At 55.6% G+C, this 17,450-nt stretch overlaps 2 protein-coding genes across 2 annotated transcripts; one reads left to right on the top strand and one right to left on the bottom strand.

Annotated features, from left to right (window-relative positions):
• Positions 1 to 7,118: 7,118 nt before the first annotated feature.
• Positions 7,119 to 9,385, bottom strand: LOC120508657 (zinc finger protein 239-like). Its single transcript, XM_039722468.1, is given in 2 exon segments — positions 7,119 to 7,403; positions 7,406 to 9,385. Coding segments are annotated over 2 exon segments (798 nt in total). The 5' UTR covers positions 8,058 to 9,385; the 3' UTR covers positions 7,119 to 7,257.
• Positions 9,386 to 10,437: 1,052 nt separating this feature from the next.
• On the top strand, positions 10,438 to 15,500 carry LOC120508656 (zinc finger protein 2 homolog). The gene is made up of 4 exons (XM_039722467.1): positions 10,438 to 10,594; positions 11,225 to 12,162; positions 13,536 to 14,098; positions 14,174 to 15,500. The coding sequence occupies exons 1-4, from the start codon at positions 10,438 to 10,440 to the stop codon at positions 14,334 to 14,336; spliced, it is 1,821 nt and encodes a 606-aa protein (XP_039578401.1). The 3' UTR covers positions 14,337 to 15,500.
• The last annotated feature ends 1,950 nt before the right edge of the window (positions 15,501 to 17,450 follow it).

The raw sequence follows: 17,450 nt of genomic DNA, 5'->3' as shown, positions 1-17,450 counted from the left end.
TAATCGTGCAGAGCTCGGCAAGTCCATCCTTCGAAGGTGCCAAACATCGGCCACGTTAGATGTCTTTTAATTTCTTTCCCTCCCCATACCTCTATGCAGTAATGTATCATGTGTTCCTTAGACCTCATCCGTCTCTTGGGGCAATCCTCCCACTGTTCTAACATCCACCCCAGTGGACTATTTCTCAGAATTCAGATAAACTGTTTTCCTGTTCCTTTTTATTTTTTCCCTGGATTTTTTTCGTGCATCTTACTCTTTTTCTGCCCCATCTTTCTTGAGCTTAACTCCTTTAGAATTTCCTTACTGTGTTCTTCTGTCATGTTTCTAAACAAAAGAAATTTCCTAATCAATACCGTACCTGTTCTTAATCCCCTTTTTAGTATTATCAGCCTACTAGCCTCACAGTGAACCGATCTGTGGGTTTTCTGGCTGGTTAAAAGCTCTCTTACCTGGACTTACCGGTCCTGGACCAAAAAGGTTTTCCAGCACCCGAACGCCTGGGAACGTACCCTTCCTTTCTGGTCCTACCCCTGATCAAACCCCTGAACTCCTCCATCCAGAGTTACAGGCTTTATGTGTGAAATTAGTTCCTCCGCTTCCCCCTTGACCAACCCCTTCCCTTGTAGGATAGGGAAGTGTGATCATGGGGTCCACACTGGCTTCGTGATAGTATCACGTCTCACACATGCACTCAATCACACCTCACTCAACCACATGATACTTACGGCTATATTTCCTGTGTGGATTCTTCCTGAACATAGACATTTATGAGTGAAAAATTTTGCTGCAGCCTTGGAGCAAAATTACCCGAGAGCTATCTTGGACCCATTTTTATCCCTTTCTTGATTGCGGCTTTTGGCTTGTTGAAGTTCATTTGTCTGATTGGTCCTACAGGGTTTCCCAACCTCATCAGGCCACTGAAATCAGTGGGGCGCCTCCTGATCAGAGGAGGGGGGTCCCCTGAACCCCTAAATCAGATCACGTTGGGGTCACCAGAATTGTTATAGGTAAAAATCAATAAAGCAAATTTTAATAAAAATTTTAAATAGAGAATTTATTGTGTGACCAATATACAGTCTTGACAGCCACAATCAAAGGGACAGCACCGACCCTGGTTCAGCGCTGGGTGAACCATGATCAGACCTCTATCACATCAGACCCCAAATGTTCACAAATGCGGTCTGGTACGGCCTGTTTTTATACTGTTTTTCTGGCCCGAGGCAGAATCTCTCTTGTTCTTTTCTTTTTTAAACATATTCATGTTGTTTCCTTTCTTCCAGTTGGGCTGGACAATGTGGTTCTCGGCAAGCCATGAATGCTGATGGGAGGGTTATGAGAACTGGATGTTTGGATGCAAGTTCATTGATTGCTCTGATTATCTTGATCTGGGTACTTGTCGAGCGCTGATGACCAGGTGTTCCTTGTGTAACGATCCATCTCCTCCTGAGCTAGGCTTTTTTGATTGTAAATTAGACTGTTCCTTGCTGCCCATTGCGATTTTGCAATGGCATGTCCCAGTCCCCCCATATGAAGCAGTCCCTCAGCTCCTGCTTGTGGATCTTACAGAGCTTTTTTGGACTACCTCTTTTAAAACATTACTACATATATTTTAATCATATTTCATATAAGCATGAATTACTTAAATTACATATTACACTCCCATCCCAGTGTCACCCCCTTGTCCCTCCCCACAGGGCACCTAACCCAGCTTTTGCTCTCCCTGGGAGGGAATTTGGGGAGGGGGCAGAGGGGGTGCACAGCCCCCGCCGGGGATGACCCCAGCCCAGCCCCTTTGTTCAGCACCAAGCTGGGCTCGGGGCCACAGGAGGAAGAGGCCGATGGGAAGCAGATCCTGCAGCTGGGACAGTGCTTGGGGTCAGGGCAAGGCCCTGCCCTGCACACCTGGCTCAGGTGTGACCCTGCCCCAGCAAGGGAGCGGGACATTCCCGTCCTCACAGATCAGGGCTGTGAGCAGCACTGGGACCATGGACATGGAAATACTGGGAGCAACTGGGACCACACTGAGTGGGTGAATTATTCCCCCCATATTTGCAGACCACCCTGCGGTCTGAGAAATGCTCTTTAAGCCTTGGCCTTGTCAAGAGCCCCTGGGCTCAGCTCCTCTGCAGCTCAGCACAAACACTGTCTGCTCCAGGCACTGCTGTGCCCAAACAGCTCCTGGTTGCTGGAGGAGCAGCCCTGAGAACTGCTTTTGTTCCCTCAGTGGCACAACATCCCTGTTCTCACAGTGCCAAAGAAAGCTGTTGATGCCAAGTGCGGCCAGGATGAACCATTGCTGTGACTGCAGCCCCTCTCTTGGGGCCCTACAAACAGCGCTGCAAAAGGAGCCCCTTGGAGCTCTCCTGGGCCAGCGACTCCCTCTGAGTGGGGCCTCTCCCAGCCGGGAACTCTCCCGTTTGCTGCACTCGGGGATCCTGAACAACGAGGGAGCCTGGGCCGATCCCCCCACTCCTCCAGGCTCAACCCTTCACCCGCTGGGGAGATGCCAAAGCATCCACAGGGAGCATTTCCTGCCCCCAGGGGAATTTCTCACAGGTGCCTTGCACTGACTCTTTGTGTCTGTGTGCACACAGGAGTGCCTGTGCTGGGGAAATGTGGCAGAAATGCTGCTCTCTGAGGGGTTGGAGTGCCATGGATAGCTGAGTCAGTCAGGCCTGTAAGGTTAAGTCATAAGGTGTAAAGAGAAGTTCAATGCTGCTAAGAGTTGTTCTTTTCCTAAGTTGTTAAGTTTAATGCAACTTATAAGCTGAGTTAAATACTGTTAAATATTATTCCTCTGTTAAATTGTTAGTCAAGAGGTGTTCTTTTGCTAAATTGTGAAGTTTAGGGTAGAAGTTAAGGTTAAGGTATAAGTTAAGTCCTGTTAATTTTGAGCTCTGTAAGGTTTTGCACCGTATTCCTTTCCTCCTTGCCCTCACTGTCCTTTTGTCACACAAACACACACAGGGACAATTCTCAGCTCATTTCTGGTTTGATTGCTTGGATTTGGTTTGGTTTTTTAGTTGCTTTGTTTCCTTGTTGTGCCTGAAGTGTCCAGTCAGGAGCCCTGTGATGTCATAGCACACTCTATGATGTTATAGTTGATGCTGTGGCGTCACACAACCTGCCCTGGGTTGTCACACAGCTATTTTTTGATGTCACAGCCTGCTCTAGGATGTCACAGCCCCTCTAGTATGTCACAACACCGTTCTGTGATGCCACAGCCCCTCTGTGATGTCACACAGCCACCCTGTGATGGCAGAACACACTCTTTGATGCCACAGCTTTCTCTGTGACATCATACAGCTGCTCTGTGATGTCACAGCCTGCTGGCTGATATTGCAGAGCCACTCTTTGTGATGGCAGTCTGCTCTGTGACCTCACCACCCACTCTGTGATGTCACAACACACTGTGTGTCACAGCCTGCTCTACGATGTCACACAACCAACCAGTGCTGTCACAGCCCACTCGATGATGTCACAGCCTTCTCTGTGATGTCACACAGTCCCAGGACTTTAATCACCCTCTGGGGCTTTGTGCTGTTTGCATCAGACTCAGTGCCTCAGAGTGTGCTCAAAAAACTTCTCAAGAACTCAAAGTGAGGTTGAAACACTGAAGTTTCTCATACTTTACATAGATCCCTATGAGGGACAGGACTGAGAAAGTGTTCCCATGTTGCAGAACGCTGGAGGCAGTGATGACAGCTGGGGACAAGCAAGGAAAAGGTGTTTCTGGTGCTGAATAAACCTGGATGTGTTTCAGGAATGCAAAGGGCCAAGGCCTGAGCCCCAGCCCCTGGCCAGGCAGATCCTGTCCCTCCCTCCTTGCTCAGGGCTCTTCCCGGGATGGGCTCTGGGATGTGGGGATGTGCAATGCCAAGGGCAGCACCATGGGGCAGCCCCTGCCAGGCTGCTGAGCAGGGACAAGGAGGCAATGAGGCCCCAGGGCTGCCAGGGTCACTTGTCCCCTCCTGGCTCAGGCCCAGGGCCAGCAGCCATGGCCAAAGTGCTGCCCAAGGTGGCTCTGTCAGGGCCTTGCAGCTGCTGCCCATCCCTGTGCCCTGTGCAGCCCAGGCTGTCCTACGGTGTCCCTGCCCTGGCCTCTGTCCCTGCAGGCTGTCCTCATCCCCCGCTGCCCCACCTGGCTGGCCCCTTCCTTTGCTGGCAGCTCTGCCTCCTGCCTGCCTCTGCCTGCCCACACAAAGCCTTGGGCTGCTCCAGGCTCCTTCTGGAGGATGTGTTGCATCACCGCCCTGCCCTGGGAGGGAAATTCCTTTCTCCTTGTGCCCAGTCTGGGCCTCTCCAGCTGTCCTTGGTGTCATTATTTCTTTATCAGGCTGTTTTAATCAATGAAAAAAAGCTCCAGCATCTGTGGAATCTCCCTTCAATCCCTCTCAGGCTATTCCTGTTGTCCTCAGTCTCCACACGACTGAACCCAGGGCCCTCAGCCTCTTCCTGCTGGCTATTTGACAAGGCCTCCAAACCCCAAACAAAATCTTGGGAGATTTTGGGTCCTCTGCAAGGACTGAGAAAAAAGAAACATAGCTGTCAAAGTGCAAGAAAAATTGAGTGTTATTTTCTCCCAAATCTTGCAGTGACAGAACAAGGGTCAGTATCTTTAAACTGAATGATGGTGGATTTACATTTGTTAGAAGAAGGAAATATTTTACAATTATGAGAGTGGTGCAAAACTGCAACTGTTTTTCCAAAGAAGTGAATGCCTCATCCCAGCAATTACCCAAGTTCAGGAGCTTTGTGCAACCTGACCCAGTGAAACTCCCTCCCCAAGGAAGGAATTCCTGTTGTGTGGGTTCTCTGATGTGCTGGGTGCCCTCACAACGCTTCTGGCCAGAATGCCTGCTGAGGGCAGCCAGGCTGCTGCAGGGGCAGTGACCTCACAGCCATCACCATGGCAGCCCTGTCCCCTGGGCCTGGCTCTCCCCTTTCCTCTGCCCCTGCCTTGTCTCTGCTGGCATGAAGAGTTTTGTCATTCATATCTTGTCCCCAGGGTGCTGGGGCCAATGGCTTCCCAGGCAGGCTGCTGGAGCAGAAGTGGCTTTTCAGAGCCCAGGCAGAAATGAGCCCTGAGGCAGCAGCTCTGCAGTGCTGGCCACCAGGCCGGGCTGCCAAGGGAGGCTTCTGGCCATGCCCTGCAAGCAGCTGCTGCTGCCAAGGTGCCTTTGGTGGCTCAGGCTCTGCCTGGCACAGCTCCCAGCACGGCACTCTGCCCTTGTGCCCGAGCCCTTCCCTGTGCTGGGGCTGGCCTGGGGCTTTTCCTGCAGCGGGACCTGCCCTGCTCCTGGCACAGGAAAGGCAGTTCCTGCTGCAGCAGGAGGCTCTGCCTGCCATGGGCTCCAACAGCTCCAGCAAGGCCCTGTTTGCAAAGCCCCCAGTGGAAAATGAAGGAGGGGGGTCACACTGCTTTTGGGGTGAATAATGCTGAAACCAGCCTGACTCCTCCCTCCCAAAGTTCAATATCCTGAGAGGGAGCTGAAGCTGTGGCAAAGCTGGAAAAATCCCCAGAGAAAGGAACAACCAAGGGACAGCACTGAGAGCTTCTGCAGAGCTGCTGAGCTGTCCCAGCCTGGGCACATCTGACTGACAGGGCAGCACTTCAGACTAGAAAAGCCCCATCACAGATTTTAATGGCAGTGTCTCCTGACACTTCCCTTCTTGAGGGTGTGGACATTCCTCCCTGGAGTGGGGATGCCCCTCAAGGTCACTGCTCGAGGCTGAGCCAGAGCATTGCCCATGGTCATTGGTCTTGGGGAGTGACATCAATCTCTGCTTAATAACTGGTTCTGCTTTAATACAACTGCTTCAAAATTGCTTCTTAGACCACGATATATAATAGTTGTTACAGCTCCTATGCAGTGGAGTAAATATTTCTGAATAAGATATTTTTGTCTAGTCATAATCATAATCAGTTGTATCTATATTTATATATATCTATATATATATATATATATCTGGTGTTCCATTGGTAATCCTGTGGGACAAGTTCCATAAAGGTTCAACTACCCTTCTCTAATCCTTTGCACATAAACCCTTGACAAAGTCTGGGGCTGAGACTGGATCCAGCCACTCCCAGCCTCCTCTCGCAAAAGTCTAGTAATCCTGGGGGTCCTGGAGGGGATTTTGGGTCTGTGGGGGGTCTTGTGGATCCTTTCTGTACCTTGTGACCCAACAGGAGCTTCTCCAATAAACTTTGCCTGAAGCTCCCACTCTGTCCATGACAGGAACCCCCATGAGTGTTTGTGACATCCCGGCTCTTTGGCAGCCTGGGGACTCCTGGGATGTCACCATGGAGCCCCCGTCAGTGCCTGTGACAGACCAGTGCCTGAGCAGCCCAAGCTCCCCTGGGATGTCACCATGGAATGGCTGTGACTGCCTCTGACCACATGGCACTTTACCATCCCCTGAACCCCCAGGGAGGTCTCCATGGAGCTCCTGTCTCTGCCTGTGACATTCCAGCTCTTGAACATCTTGGAGACTCTTGAAATGTCGCCATGGAAGCCCTCTGAGTGCTTGTGTCAAATTGGCTCCTTAGCAGGCAACCGTCACCAGCCCCCGTTGCTACGGCCAGTTTCCATGGCAACCATCCCCAGCCCCCTGTTGCTATGGTCAGTTTCCATGGCAACCATCATAGCCACCTGTTGTGCTTGCCATGGCCACCAGGGCTGGGACCAGCTGGGATGCTCGGGCCAGGGTTCAGGAATGGGGCTCCCCAATCTCCTGATCCCACTAAAAACACACTGCTGCTCGCTGCCTTCCTGCCTCCCATGGAAAGCACAAATAGCAAAGATCCTGGGATGGAATAAGAACAATTTACTGGGAACAGCAGTGGGATAAGGAACAAACAGGAACAGCAACAATATGGATAACAGAAGGGATAAGACAAAGAATTTATTTACAGGGAAAACTACAATAGTACTTACCAGCTCTTCCTGACTATATATTTTCTCCCGAATAGAAAAGACACCCTTCTCCTCAGGAGAGAGAGTCCCTTTCCCTGTTCCAGGCAATGACTTGAGGTGAGATCGAATATAATGATGGAGGCATGGCCAGACACTCATGTTCTTCGATCCCACCTCACATCACTGGCAGGGGTGGGGAAAGGGACAGGTGTCTTCCCAATGTGGATCACAGGGAATGTGGGTCACCAGGGCTCTTCCCAGTGTGGGTCCTCTGACCAAGGATGAAATTGGAAACACAGATGTAGCTCTTCCTACACTTGGGGCACTCGCAGGGCTTCCCTTACTGGTGCCTTCGTTGGTGTCTGGTAAAGCTGGAGCTCTGGGTGAAGCTCTTCCCACACTGGGGACACTCATATGGCCTCTCTCTAGTGTGGATGCGCCTGTACCTAACAAGGGTGGAGTTGAGGTTGAAGCCCTTCCCACAGTACGCTGGTGCAGAAGGAGATTGGAGCTGGTCTGAAACCTCTTCCCACAATCAAGACACTCATAGGGCCTCTCCCCAGTGTGGATCCGCTGATGGCAAATCAGGTGGGAGCTCTGTCTGAAGCTCTTCCCACACTCCCCACACTCGTAGGGCTTCTCCCCAGTGTGCAACCTCTGGCAGGCAGTCAGGCTGGACCTCTGGCTGAAGCTCTTCCCACATTCCAAGCACTCGTAAGGCCTCTCCCCATTGTGGATCCTCCGGTGGCAGATCAGTTCGGAGCTGTCTCTGCAGCTCCTCCCACACTCACCACATGTGTAGGGCTTCTCCCTGCTTTGATGCTGCTCATGAACCACCAGGCTGGACCTCTGGCTGGATCTCCAGCTACCTTCCTGACCCAGGGTGGGTCTTTCTTCCTCAGAACACCCTGGGCTATGTTTGCAGCCCCTCCTTGTGCGGGATCTCCAGGGCTTTTCATCCCTGTTGGATTCCTGTGCCGTGGAGCCACTCAAAACAGCCTCTTCCATGAGGTTCTGCCATGGGGATTTGTCCTCCCTGGTCTCCCTCCTCAGCTCCTTGTCTGGGGGGAGGAAGGACAAGGACAGGATGGGATTTGCCTCTGTGCCACTGGGAAAGGCAAGGAGATCCCCCCAGTGCATCCCCCAGGGTCACCAGTGGGGTTGTCCTGCAGCCAGGGCCATGCTGGGCTGGGAGATGGAGCAGGAGAGAGGGGGAAAGGGGCACTGACTTCCTCCTCACCTGCAAAATCCAGATATCCCCTCTGGCCCACAATATCCCTCCCAAGAATGAGCAAAGATACTTGGGGCTCAATTCCAGAATCTACAAGCTCCAAACACCCCTCCAAAATAAACAGCTCCTGGTGACCCCGGATACATTTGGGGTGAGGTTCCCCTCCCCAGTCACCTGCACGTTGAGGCGCAGGGGGGAAATGCTACCAGGGCTGGGGTGTTGCAGACACAGAGGGTGGGTGGTGGAACCTTGTGGTTCTCCAGCTCCTGCTCCTCCTCTCCCTTCTCTTCCTCCCACTTCTCTTCCACTCCCATCCTCTTCTGCTGCATGGCTGCCACAGCACCAGCTGCTGGGTGGGGAGAGCCCCCTGATCAGCCCCCAGGGACGGCCAGGGGGCTTGGGATCCCTGGACATGGATCCCTGGACATGGATCTCCCCCCCCAGTGGAGATCCATGTCCACCTCTTCTTAGAGCCCCAGGAAATCACTCCAGGGATCAAGTGCTGGGGGACAGGGCTGGACCCCCATGGAAACACCCTTCCCTTCCCTCTCCTCTCCTTTCTCAGTGTTCCCTCAATCCACACACACCTCCCAACTCAATTTGGGTGTCCCATACCCCTCTCTTCCTCCGCTGTTCCACCCCTTCCCCACCATCCCCTCAATCCCCAACCCCCTTCTCTATGCTTTGTTTTGGGGGTTCCAGGCCCCTCCTGGTCAGTTTGGGGGTCCCATTCCGCTTTTTGCTCAATTTGGGGTCCCAAACCCCCCCTCTATGTCACCCATTACCCCTCAGCTGGGGGAGCTCCGAGCACCACCAGTGCCACCAGTATGGCCCCAGTTGTCCCCACTCTCCCCATGCCCAGAGCTGGGCGGTGCCAACAGCCCCAAAGCAGCTGTGCTGTGCCCTGGGGGGCTCCCCAAAGCGGCCCCACCCTACATGGCACTGGGAGCACTGGACCAGTGCGGAGTGTGGCCAGGTGGCATCAGCAGTGCCCGGGCAGGGCTGGGACAGCGCAGGGGGGCCCCAATCTGGGCACTCTTCACCTCTCTCCAAATTCCACTTCCAGGGGGCACTGGGGAGGAGGAGGGGTGAGGTGGGACCCAGAGGAGCCAGAGCCATGTGTCCCCTGCTGCCAGCACAACTCCCCTCAGGATGAGGCAGTACTCTGAAACTCCCTCAGAGGTGGTAGATACCCCACAAGCCCATAAGGAATGGTGTCCCCCCCGGCCTCACTATCCCAAACCATCAGCTGCCTCATCGCAGGCCCCCTCCCATCCATCCCTCTCCCTCAGACTTCATCCCACACCCCAATCCGCATCCTACCCTTCCCAGGCCCCATCCCATCCATCCCTCTCCCTCAGACTTCATCCCACACCTCAATCCACATCCCAGGCCCCATCCCATCCCACACCATCCCATATCTCCAGGCAGCTGCCACCGGGCTCCCCCAAAAACCCCGCATTCCGGGGACTCCCCAGTATCCCCTTGAGGGGCATTTGAGACTCACATTTGGAGTCCTGCAAGATCCAAACATCCCCACGGCACCTGAACCTTTAAAGGTATTCTGAGCTCGGTTCTGGAATCTACCCTCTCCCTGCTGTCACTGCACTTGTCCATCACCCGTTCCCATGTCACCCCACTCCTCGTCCAGTCTGGATCCCATTTCCAGTCTCATTCCCCGTCCTTATCCCATACTCTCTGCCTGGTTGCTGTTCCCATATTCCCTTGGGATCATTGCCTTGATCCCATTCTGGTATTCCAGGACTTGCTGCTGGTCCCATATTTCCATTTCTGTATCAGCTGTCCTGTTCCCATATTCCCATTTCCAGTCCCATTCCAGTATTCCTGTTTGTGATCCTGGTTGCATCTTCCTAATCCCCATCCCATATTCTCTCTCCAGTTGCTGTTGGCATATTCTATGTCCCGTTCCCATATACAGATCCCCGGCCCCATTCCAGGTCCAAGTTCCCATTCCCAGTCCCAGATGCAGTCCCGCATTCCTGGTCCCTATCCCAGTCCCTGTCCCATAATTCCAGAGTCATTCCCGGTTCCTGTCCCCATTCCCAATCCCAGTCCCGAGGGTCGCCTCTGGCATGGGGCCCTGAGGGCTCCCCAGCTGGGGCTGGCTGTGCCACACGAACCGTTCAGCCCTGCTGCTGTCCTTGGCCAGCTGCAGAGAGCACAAGGCTTTGGGCATTTCTCAGAGGCCCCCAGCTGGCCGGAGCAGCCCCTCCTGCCAGCAGCCGCTGTGGCTCAGAGCCCTCCCTCATGCTGGGCCACGGAGGGGCCATGGGCCTGGAGGAGGCTCCTGTTCCTGAGGCAGGAGCAAGGCTGCAGCTCCCGGCTCCGGGCCCTGGGCCGCAGCAGCCCAGGGGAGGCCCAGCTGCAGAGCTCACAGCCCCTGCTGGGTTTCGCCTGGGCACTCTGCAGCACGAATCCCCATCCCGTATTCTCTCTGTGGCTGCTGTTTCCGTATTCCCTGTCCCGTTCCCATATTCCCATTCTCAATCCCATTCCCGCTCCCTGTCCCCTCTCACCGGGCGCCGCCGCCATCGCTCCGGCCCCTCCGGCCCTCACGGGACCAACGAAAGCCCGCGCTGCTGCCGCCCACCAATCCCAGCGCGCGATCGCTCCTGTATTTGCATAACCACGCCCTTCGTTTTGTCTCCCCCCCCATGCGCTCGCCCGTCCGGGCGCTGTTTGCTCCCAGTTCCCTCCCAGTATCGCTCTTACTGGGGGAGCTGGGAGGGAAAGCGCTCCCAATTCTTTCCCGGTGCTCTCCGGAGCTCTCCCGGTACTCTCCCTGTTGTTCCCAGTGCTCCCAATATCACTCCCAGTGGTCTGAATGGCCTTCAGGGCTGCTCTGAAGCCCACTCGGGCAAAAGCACGGCCGTATTTGGGTGCCGGCACCAGCTCGGGCCGGCCCGGGAGAAGAGGGAGGAGGAGCGGGAGGAAGAGCGCTGACAGCAAACCCCACTGCTGACCCTGTCCTGCTGGGGATGCACTGGGGGGATCTCCTTGCCCTTCCCTGTGGCACAGAGGCCAATACCATCCTGTCCTTGTCCTTCCTCCTTAGGGAAGGAGCTGAGGAGGGAGACCAGGCAGGACAAATCCTCGCAGCAGAACCTCGTGGAAGAGGGCGTTTTGAGTGGCTCCACGGCACAAGAATCCAACGGGGAGGAAAAGCCTCAGAGATCCCTCACGAGGAGGGGCTGCAAACGCAGATCACGGGGATCCAAGGAGGAAAGACCCACCCTGGGCCGGGGAGGCAGCCAGAGCTCGGCGCTGAGGGTCCATGAGCAGCTTCAGGATGGGGAGAAGCCCCACAAGTGCTCGGAATGTGGGAAGAGCTTCAGGTGGAGATCCAACCTGGTGGAGCACTGCAGAATCCACACAGGGGTGAGGCCCTATGAGTGTGGGGAGTGTGGCAAGAGCTTCAGCCAGAGCTCTCACCTAAGTGTCCACCAGAGGATGCACACTGGGGAGAGGCCCTATGAGTGTGATAAATGCAAGAAGAGGTTTCAGACCAAGTCCTGTCTCCTAAGTCACCAGCGCATTCACACAGAGGAGAGGCCCTTCCACTGCCCCGACTGTGGGAAGGGCTTTAGGGAGAAATCCACCCTCGTAAAGCACCGGCGCATCCACACCGGGGAGAGGCCCTACGAGTGTGATCAGTGCAGGAAGAGGTTTCACACCAGCTCCTGCCTCCTGCTCCACCAGCGCATTCACACAGACGAGAGGCCCTTCCACTGCCCCGACTGCAGGAAGGGCTTCAAGGACAACTCCGACCTCATCAGGCACCGGCGCATCCACACCGGGGAGAGGCCCTACGAGTGTGGGCAGTGTGGGAAGAGGTTCAGAGTGAGATTCAGCCTGATTCTCCACCAGAGGAGCCACACAGGAGAACGGCCCTACGAGTGTGGGGAGTGTGGGAAGAGCTTTAGAGAGAGCTCTAGCCTGACCGTCTCCACTACCTGCTGTCCCCCGTCCAGGATCCCCCTCAGCCCCATTCTTGTATCATCCCACTCCCATTTCCATCCTGCTCTCATTCCAGTCCAGATCCTATTCCCTGTCCTGTATTCTCTGTCTGGCTGCTGTTCCTGTATTCCCAGTCCCATATTCCCTGTCCTGTTCCCATTGTCCTATTCCCAGTCCTGCTGCCAGTCCCGCATTTCCATATTCCCTCTCCTGTTCCCATTTTTCTATTCCCAGTCACAGTCTCATTTCTGATCCCGGTAATCAGAATGCCCATCCCATATTCTTGCTCTGCTTGCTGTTTCCCTATTCCCTGTCCTGTTCCAATATTGCCCTCCCCGGTCCCATTCCAGGTTCCTCTCCCGTATTCCCTGTCCTATTCCCGGCCCGTGTCCCGTAATCCCGGCCCCATTCCCAATCTCTGTCTCGTATTTTCAGCCCAATTCCCGGTCCCACTTCCATATTCAGTGTCCCAGTCCCGTACTCCCGGTCCCTGTCTGTTATTTCCAGTCCCACTGCCGCTCCCTGTTCCCGTTCCCGGTCCTTGTCCCCATTCCCGCTCCCTGTCCCTTCTCACCGGCCCCGCCCCCGGCCGTGACGTCACCGACCAAACCCCGCCCTGCTCCCGCCCACCAATCCCAGCGCGCGATCGCTCCTATATTTGCATAACCCCGCCCTTTCAGTTTGTACCGTCCGGGCGCTGTTTGCTCCCAGTTCTCTCCCGGTGCTCCCAGTAAGAGCGGCCCCGGCAGGGAAAGCGCTCCCAGTTGCCACCCGCTGCTGCCAACATCGCTGCCGCTTCTCTCCGGATCGTTCCCAGTGCTCCCAGTATCACTCCCAGTGCCGCGCAGGGCGGGACCGCTTGGAACCCCCCAGGGCAGAGCGCGGCTGCTTTTGGGTGCCGGCGCTGCCCGGGCCGGGCTGGGAGCGGAGGAGCAGCGGGAGGAAGAGGAGGGACAGAGGAGCAGCAGCAGCAGCAGCAACAGCACGCGGTTTCCCCGCTCCGGCCGCAGCTGCCCCGGCTCCTGCTGCATCGCCCCCTCCGGGAGCCGCAGGGGAGCGGGGAGGGGGAGCTCGCCCCAGATCCATCGGGAGTCTCCGGAGGGTTTTTTTGTGGGGCGGGGGATGTTTGGATCTTGCAGGACTCCAGAGCTGAGCCACAAATAACCCTTGGGGGGTTCCCACGTGCCTTGTACCTGCGGGCACAGGGGCGATCTCGGCTTCGGGGATGCCCGGGAGAGCCGGGGGAAGGCGGGAGCCCCGGAGCGGGGAGAGCGCAGAGGGGCGATCCCGGAGGCGGGGGACGAACGGGCTGGCTGGAGGGGTGGGGGAGGCTGGGCATGAGCGGGGTAAGGGCCCCCCGAGGCTGAAAGGGGCGCTGACTTCTCCAGCTGTGCTGACTTCTTGGGCAGTGGGACTATCAAAGCCAACGTGATCAGCCCTTGTTTTTCCCCCAAACCGAGGAGAGGCCCTTCTGCTGCCCCATTTGTGCAAAGGGCTTCAAGCTCAAGTCTGTCCTCATCACCCACCTGCACACCCACCGCGGGGAGAGGCCCTATGAGTGTCCTGAGTGTGGGAAGAGCTTCACCCAGCACTCCACCCTGACTGCCCATGTGAGAACCCACACGGGGGAACGGCCCTACGAGTGTGCAGAGTGTGGGAAGGGCTTCAGGACGAGCTCTGAACTGACCATCCACCAGAGAACCCACACAGGGGAACGGCCCTATGAGTGTGGGGCGTGTGGGCATAGCTTCCCAAAGAGCTGCCACCTGACATGCCACATGAGAACCCACACAGGGGAACGGCCCTTTGAGTGTGCAGAGTGTGGGAAGAGGTCAAGGTCTGAACTGATTGTCCACCAGAGGATCCACACAGGGGAACGGCCCTTTGAGTGTGGGGAGTGTGGGAAGAGCTTCATGTCCAAGTCCCACCTGGTCTACCACCAGAGGAGCCACACTGGGGAGAGGCCCTACGAGTGTGATAAATGCAAGAAGACATTTCCGTTCAGCACTAATCTCATTCTGCACCAGCAGCTTCACACAGATGAGAGGCCCTTCCGCTGCCCTGACTGCGGGAAGGGCTTCACTCACAACTGCAGTCTCACCAGCCACCGGCACACCCACACCAGGGAGAGGCCCTATGAGTGTTCTGAGTGTGGGAAGAGCTTCTCACAGAAGTCTGTCTTGACCAGACACCAACGGAACTACCACTAAGAGAGGCCCTGTGAGTGCCCTGTGTGCAGGAAGAGCTTTGTGTGCTGCTCCAGCTCCATCCCACACAGGAGGATCCACCCTGGATGATCCCAGTGACCTCCGGTGATCTGTGGTGCTGGTGATCCCTGTTGGAAAGACACGTGGCTGGGAGCTCCACATCCTTCTGGCTCCCCATCAGCATCAGCCAAACATCAAAAATCCATTTTGGAGAGGGGATTTGTTGACTTCTGAGCCCCAGAAAAATCTCTCTGTTTGCATCTTCTGGTGGCATCAAGCAACATCAAGCCTTGGAGATCTTCTCTATCATAAATGCATCATTTTAATTCTCTCTGGCCCACAGGCATCTTCCACAGCCTAATGGGGATGGATTGGGGCAAAACCCCTGATTTTGGAGACAGTTGGGTGGAAACCCCTCCAAAAAGGGTTCTTCCCACCCACCCAAGCATGTGGATCCTTTGCTGGCAGGGGCACGTAAATCGTTTTATTTTGGCCTTGAAACGAAAAAGTTTCTGTTCATACTTTTGAAAGCCCTGAAACTGTGGTAAAAATAAAGACATTGAACTATGGCATAGATGGGGACATGTGAGAACATGGGAAACATGGATGGGGACATGAGCTAGGACAGCATCAGTGCCACCACCTGTGCCACCACCACCTTCATCTTTGCCATGGCCAAGTGCTGCGTGGTGCAGTTCCTGCCACCACGTCCCCACTGTTACCACTGCAGTGTCCCAGCCGAATGTCACCACCCATCAGGGCAGGACGGGGACCTTGTTCAGCTGGTGACAAGTGGCCCAGAAGCAAGTGACAGCCACCAGGGTGTCCCAGGGCCACTGCACTAAGGGGAACCCAACCACCCCTGGCGACAGGCTGGTGACCGGGCAAGGGTCAGTGTCTCCCACAGATTTGGATATTGGCAGCCTGGTCAGAGAGAAAGTCAGATAATCTTTCCCAGGCATTGTGCTGGGGAGCTTTGAGAACACTCAAAGAACTACAAACAATTTCTAATCTTTGCAGCTGGTGTCTTTGTTACTTGTAAGATGTTTACAAGAAGGGTGGTTTGTAATTAGCCAATGGTGTGAGGGGTGTTGATTAATGACCAGTTAGTTTAAATTCTATCGTAACTGTCTATAAAGGGAATGTGGTTTTCTAATAAACTTTGCATTGCCTCCTGAAGACCTAGAGTCTATGTGTCGCTTCATTCAGCTGTCCCTAACACAACAGCAACATGCAGAGTCACGTGGCCCCGTGCTGGGTGTCACTAGAAGTGTCCTGGTGGTCACCACAGGTGTGGTGACATTGTCCCCTGATGTGTGTCCTGGTGGCATTGTGTCCCATCCCCTCTGTTCGTCCCCATTCCCCACCGTGGCTCCGTCACTCCTCTGTGTGTCCCGTGTGTCCCTGTCACCCCTCTCGGTGTCCCTGTCCTCCCTGTGAGTCACTGTCCCCATCTCCTATGTCTCCCTGTACCCTTCTGTGTGTCCCTGTCCCTCCCCTGATGTCCCTGTCCCCCGGCCCTGGTGGGGCCAAAGTCCCCAAGGTCCCGGGGCCCTCATGGTATCACCTTGTCCCTCAGGATGTTCCCGTGGCTGCTCCTGGCACCGAGTGCCTGCGCCTGCCCCAGCACAGGTAGGGACACGCCACAACACCCTGTGACACACTGTGATACCCAACGACATCGACAACACCCTTTCTCCTCTGATTTTGGGTCCTTTCCCCCCCACTTTGGGACCTTTTCCCCTCTTTTGTATCTTTTCCCCCTCTTTTGTGTTCCTTCTCCCTATTTTGCGTTCTTTCCCCATGTTGGGTCACTTCCCCCCTATTTAGGGTCTTTTGCCCCCTATTTTGGATCCTTTCCCTCTTTTCCAACCTTTCCCCCAATTCTGGGCACTCTCCTGTTGCGGTGTGTTGTCATGGTGTGCCTCAGCTTCCCCGGTCCCTCCCCTGAACTTTCCTTCCCCAGGTGTCAGTCACTCTCCTTTCCCCACCCTGACTCCGGCTGGGCACTGTCTATCAACCAGAAATTCCAGGGGAGCGTAGAGTGATTGGCAGGTTCAAAGGATGCTCTCCACCCCCTGGACATTGGCCCATCCAGGTGTCCCTCTCACGTGAGACCCCCTCCCCCTGTACCTGGGACACCAGAGCCATGGATCCCGCTCTGGATGGACACCGGTCTGGATGGGCACCAGACCATGGATCCCACCTGGACTCTGGTCTGGACAGCGCCTGGCCCTGCTGCCCCCCAGCCCAGATGACCACCAACCTGGCCACAGCCTGGCCCATCCCACTGTCCCACCAGCCCATCCCAGTAGCCCCCAACCCAAAATCCCCCAAAATAAACCCCATTCCAGAACATCAGCTCCGGGTGGTGCCTTGGGGCGCTGGTGACAAATTGGCGGGTGGCGGTGACAAAAAAGCGCAGGTGCCACCTCGGGGATGGCACAGAGCGGTTCCTGTGGTGCCACCAAGCTCCCCCAGCTGAGGGGCACCCCAGGGTTTCAAAGGGGGGGTCAGGGGTGTCCCCAGGGGGTGGAGGGAGCGGGGAGGGGTCAGGGTGCGATGGAAACGCCCGAGGGGACCCGGTGGGACACGAGGGGACGAGGCCACCCCTCCATTGGTACCTGGGCTCCGTGGGCAGGAGGAGAGGACACAGCGACAGCGGCGCCAGGGCAGAGCTGGGGGTGCAGGATGGGGCAGGTGAGGGTGGATTGGGGGATGAGGGGTGATGGGGTGGGGCGTGGATTTTGGAGTAATTATGGGTGGGGGTGATGGGTTGTGGTGTGGCAATGTTGGGTGGGGGGTTCTGGGGATGTTTTGGGGGGTGATGGGTTTGGGGTCATAGGTGGGGGTGATGACTTTAGGGGTGATTATGATGGGTGAGGGTGATCATGGGTGGGGGGTGATAGGTTATGGGGTGATGGGTTAAGGGGTGGTGAATTTTGGGGTGATTATGATGGGTTGGGGGATTATGGGGACAGTTTGGGGGCTGATGGGTTATGGGGTGATGGGTGGCGGGTGATGAATTTTGGGGTGATGAGGATGGGTGGTCAGCGATGGAGATGATTTGGGGGCAGATGGGTTACAGGGTGAACGTGGGCCAGTTTGGGAAGGTCT

This window comes from Passer montanus, unplaced genomic scaffold (genome assembly GCF_014805655.1).
Source record: "Passer montanus isolate IOZ18808 unplaced genomic scaffold, ASM1480565v1 scaffold486, whole genome shotgun sequence".
Taxonomy (NCBI): domain Eukaryota; kingdom Metazoa; phylum Chordata; class Aves; order Passeriformes; family Passeridae; genus Passer; species Passer montanus.
This window is presented reverse-complemented; position numbering and strand designations above follow the sequence as displayed.

What these genes read in the sequence shown, in the direction of transcription:
- LOC120508656 (XM_039722467.1), top strand. Translation starts at nt 10,438, where the DNA reads ATGGGCCTGGAGGAGGCTCCTGTTCCTGAGGCAGGAGCAAGGCTGCAG. An exon ending in GCAGCACGAATCCCCATCCC is followed by an intron (nt 10,595 to 11,224) that starts GTATTCTCTCTG and finishes CTTCCTCCTTAG; the next exon opens with GGAAGGAGCTGAGGAGGGAG. An exon ending in ACTGGGGAGAGGCCCTACGA is followed by an intron (nt 14,099 to 14,173) that starts GTGTGATAAATG and finishes CACAGATGAGAG; the next exon opens with GCCCTTCCGCTGCCCTGACT.